At 46.6% G+C, this 5,000-nt stretch overlaps 1 protein-coding gene across 1 annotated transcript; it reads right to left on the bottom strand.

The window, feature by feature from the left end:
* Positions 1-1,586: 1,586 nt before the first annotated feature.
* Positions 1,587-4,459, bottom strand: dnaaf5 (dynein axonemal assembly factor 5; the record flags this gene model as incomplete). The annotated part of the gene is made up of 4 exons (XM_084462752.1): positions 3,910-4,459; positions 3,087-3,271; positions 2,136-2,260; positions 1,587-1,705 (listed from the first exon to the last, which is right to left on the bottom strand). Coding segments are annotated over exons 1-4 (970 nt in total), but the record flags the coding sequence as incomplete, so codon positions are not given.
* Between the last annotated feature and the right edge of the window lie 541 nt (positions 4,460-5,000).

Below are 5,000 nucleotides of genomic sequence, written 5' to 3'. Positions count from 1 at the left end.
GCACTTCCAAGTTCCTCGGTAGTGTAGTGGATAGAGCGCCCGAATCCCATGCGGGAGGTCAGGGGTTCGATCCCCGGTTGAGCACGAGCCTGTTTGATTCCTAACTTTAGCCACGCCCCTTTTTCCTCACCTCTCTGACCCCTTTTTCCAGACGGACGGGAGAGATCAGCTGATCTCAGATACAGTGTCCCCCTGGTCTTGGCTCTGGAGCTGACATCATGACAAGCCAAGCGAAACGAAAATGTGAGCGGCGGTCAGTCCGGCTCCCCAGTTTTGGCCAATCAGATCGAAGGATTTTTCCCCAGCCCATTTCATAATGTACTACTGTATATAATGATTTCGGATATTTTTAGTTCAAATGGCCACAATATATCTTCATTCAACACCCACTAGGCTAAAAATAACACCTATCCCCATTTCCCTTACAAGTTTAATTGTATTGTAAATGATGACTGCAGATTACACTGAAGAAGAAGAAGACGTAAATGGTAAATGGACTGCACTTATATAGCGCTTTTCCACCTTAGAGGCACTCAAAGCGCTTTACAATGGCCTCTCATTCACCCATTCTCACACACATTCACACACCAATGGCGGCAGCTGCCATGCAAGGTGCTAACCTGCTCATTGGGAGCAATTTGGGGTTAGGTGTCTTGCTCAAGGACACTTCGACATGTGGACAGTCGGAGCTGGGATTCGAACCACTGACCCTTCGATCACTGAACGACCCGCTCTACCAACTGAGCTACAGCCGCCCCCGTAGGCCAGGAGACTGAAGGAGAGTTGGCACTGGCACATGATCCCTTCCCCACATCGTAGATAGGCACTAAAGCAAGCAGCTGCTCCCACTGGACCTGTCCCACTTCTCTACGGTCCAGACTGGACCTGTCCCACTTCTCTACGGTCCAGACTGGACCTGTCCCCCTTCTGTACGGTCCAGACTGGACCGGGGGACCGAAGGTCAGGGGTGCTTCTAGACCAGAGAAGGCCCCGGAAGTCCTAAGGTGATCTCAATCTTCTGATGCCAACATTAAAGTCGCACTGAAACGGACGTTTGAGATCATCTAACTTCCGTAGTTTGACGTATTTCCGACGCAAACAAGCTATGAGGGTGGGACATATGTTTAGAGGAATTTGATTGGAACATTGACAAGTGGGCGGGTTTTAAGAACTTTAGACAGATTCGATAGAAGGATAGCGTTGATTGACGGGTGGGTGTCGTGAGATTATTGGCCTAAAATCTAAGGTACCTGTTGTCGTCAGTGCACGTGACCTACCGTTTTACAGGAAGTAAGAAATTATATACTTTGATATAAGATTACAACAAAAGTAGAATTTTGTAATTTTTTTGGGCATACATCGTTGAATAGGTGAACACTATGACCAGTTATGTGAACCAAAATGGGACAGAATGCTTTTTTCATTTCAGTGCGACTTTAAACTCACATTTAGAGGGCCGAGGCTTACATGAGCTGCTTGAGTTTCAACACAAACTGATTCATGTTGATCTTCTCTGGCTACAGTAGGTTCGAGGTGCGCCTGCCTGCAGTGGAAGACGGCGTTACGAACGAGGCGATGGAACTCACCCCCAGGAGGGTAGAGGGCAGGAGGGGTCAGGAGGAAGTCCATCTTGTCCTTCAGGTCCTCCTCGTTCTCCTTCTCCCACTGAGAGCCTGTCTGTCGCCACAGGTCAGCGGCCAGCAGACTGTGGGGGGGGGGGGGGGGGAGAGAACATATGTGCCACCCACCCCACGTGATTATCTTCTCAAATTTAGAGACCTGCACCCAACCCGCCAAACACAAAGTTATTGTATTTACATTTAAATTATGTCCAGCCGTTCATGCTCATTCGCTTTTCATATAGGCGCATTTTCTTGACTTAAACAATTTTAAGATTATTACACACACACACACACACACACACACACACGCACAACACAATGAAGTGTGATATAAGTGTGTGTTGTGTGGCTGTATATGATATTTCTGAGATGGGCCTCTAAAAGTGAGTGGTAGGCCCTCGGAAAATCACTGATCAGACAGGACAGGATTGGTATGAGTGCCCATGCTTTCACCTATCCAACCATATTAGATCTGAGGTTTCATCCAGAAGGGGGATGAAGGAAGAGTGTCACCTTATCTCTGGGATGTCGTCACTGAGACTGCTCAGCAGGAGGGGGAGGAGCTTGTGGAAGTAGGAGTATCTATCTCTGAGGTGGAGCAGCCAATCACCAACCACCACTGTCACAGCTTTCCTCACCTGGAGGGGAGAGCGAGGGGGGGGGGGGGGGAGAGGGAGGGATGGAGATCTTTAATGGTGCGTTCGTTTGTGGTCGGAGGTGGCAAGTCGCAAGTGGCACCTACCTCCGACCTGTGTGCATTCGAGCTATATACCATTATATCACAGTTACCTAGTTATATCTATATATCATTATATCACAGTTACCTAGTTATATCTATATACCATTATATCACAGTTACCTAGTTATATCTATATACCATTATATCACAGTTACCTAGTTATATCTATATATCATTATATCACAGTTACCTAGTTATATCTATATACCATTATATCACAGTTACCTAGTTATATCTATATACCATTATATCACAGTTATCTAGTTATATCTATATACCATTATATCACAGTTACCTAGTTATATCTATATACCATTATATCACAGTTATCTAGTTATATCTATATACCATTATATCACAGTTACCTAGTTATATCTATATACCATTATATCACAGTTACCTAGTTATATCTATATACCATTATATCACAGTTACCTAGTTATATCTAGTGCATTCGAGCAACTGGGGGAGAAACATCCGAATTTGCGAGGAGGAAGTGCGAGTTCATGCGGCGTTTTATTTAATCATTCCTAGTAGCAAGTCGCAATTTGCACCTCCCAGTTATAAACGAACGCACCATAACTCAGGGCATCTTGTGTGAGGTACTCTTTTGTCATTCATTTCCTGTTTGCCGGTAACATGTGACAGTATAGAAAGCCCCGTCAAGCAGTAGCCTCCGAGTGACATGTGGCGGTTGTGTGACATCGACCATTGGGCCACCGTACCTGCGGCGAGTCATCGAATAGCCTCTGAGCCAGGTGGGAGAGCACGTCATCCACGTTCTTCCCGGTGCCGTAGTGGATGACGGCGCCGGTGGCTTGGATGACCGACACCCTCACTCTGGAATGCTGGTGGGACATGTTCTGCATCAGAGGCTTCACCAGACTCTCTGCCTGCATGTGGAAATGTTCTGGGGAAAAACGCATGTATTTCAGTCTGTTGAAACCATAAATGTCTGCCCACCTCCCTTGTTCTCTGTAAAGCGCATTGTGTTGCCTCTGGGTATGAAATGCGCTATACAAATAAAGCTTTGATTGATTGATTGATTGAAATCTATAACTTATACTACACCTCTATTGTTGAAACTATCAAAAGATCATACAGTGTTGATGTGGTTCTTTTTGTTCATTTTAAATTGTGTTTTTTGATCGTTTTAATATGTGTCACTCACTGTACATTCAAACAGCCCAAGAGCCAACTTTTCGTAAGTAGCTGTGTTTTTGAACTATTGTATTTTACTGTTATTATTGTATTCACTATCATGTTTCTTTCTTTTCTTTCTTTCTTTTCTTTCCTTTCTTGAATTCTATTTATGAATTGTAGTATTTTCTACTAAGTGTAGTATTTTCTGCATTATTGTATACATTGTATGTATTGTACTGTATGTTTTAGTTGAGGACTCTTGGAAGACTAGCCGATGGCTAAAAGAGATCCTAATAAACAAACAAACAAACAAACAACTGGTCGCTGTCGTAAACTGCGCGCCGTGCTACCATGGCAACCTAACGACACACAACCTTACGACACATTTCTCCGGCTCCAACTCACCCGGTACACACTTAGCGAAGGTAATAGTGCACCTGCAGCTCTCCCTCTTGACCTCAGGGAAGGGGTCGAGGATGGTCCTGTGCAGGATCCGGATCACCTCGTCCAGGAAGGGGGCGAGTCTCCTCCCGCAGAGCTCCAGGGTGAGACCCAGCACCTCCTCCAGGAGGAGCAGCCGCAGCTCCTCCGCCGGCTCCTGCACCTCCTCCCCCCCCAGCCGCTGGGCCAGGCAGGGCAGCAGGTACGGGAGAGACCCCTCGGGTCGAGGGACCCCCCGGAGGAACCCCCCGATCATGAGGATGGCGGTCTCCCTGCACCTCTCCATGGGATCCGAGAGAGACCTCAGGAGAGACCTCAGCAGAGGGGAGAACACCTCCTGTAACACGCCGCTGGGAAGCCCCTGGTCGAGGGTCTCTGTTTTGATGGCCTCCAGCGCACGTTTCCTCGTACTTTTGTTGTCTTCGTTGAGACAATTTAAATGTCTTCCAAGTGTTCTCAGGACCTCCGCTGCGGCACGCTCGTCCTCGGTCGCCATCGCTGCCATGTTCAGGGTTGTTATGACAACTACGACCAAACAAACGACACTTTACGTTACGCCTCCGATTCAAACCCGAGAAAGCTTTATTGGTTCTCTTCACATGCTGAAGTGTGTGTGGGTGTGTGTGTGTGCGTGCGTTGTTCGATTACAGATCTAAAATATTTGGAGGGATGAGTTATAACCTGAAGTTTCCAACACAACCACCAATATTTATCTCAAGTCAGGCTCATTATCGCATTGTTTACTCATGAAAGGCAGCTGGAGATTACTGAACACAACACACTCTTATTTCCTTCAAAGTCGGATAATTCACTCAGTCAGCCCCTGAAAAACATCAATCTTCATAAGCAGACTTCCACTATCATTCTTACTCATTTCTATAAGAATCCGTGGAGTGAATCCAGACCAGAGCGACGGCATCATTATTTAATAAGTTAAATAATTCAACCTCGTGCAGCTTTTTGCGGTGGAATCAAAGTGACGAGCTGACGTCATGGGAACCGACGCAGAGCGGAGCAGCACGAGCGCACCGACCGACCGACCGACCGACCGCCTC

The sequence above is a fragment of the Borostomias antarcticus genome, assembly GCF_949987555.1.
Source record: "Borostomias antarcticus genome assembly, contig: scaffold_296, whole genome shotgun sequence".
In the NCBI taxonomy this organism is placed as follows: Eukaryota; Metazoa; Chordata; class Actinopteri; order Stomiiformes; family Stomiidae; genus Borostomias; species Borostomias antarcticus.
The sequence above is the reverse complement of the archived record's forward strand: the minus strand, read 5'-3'. Positions and strand labels throughout refer to the sequence as shown.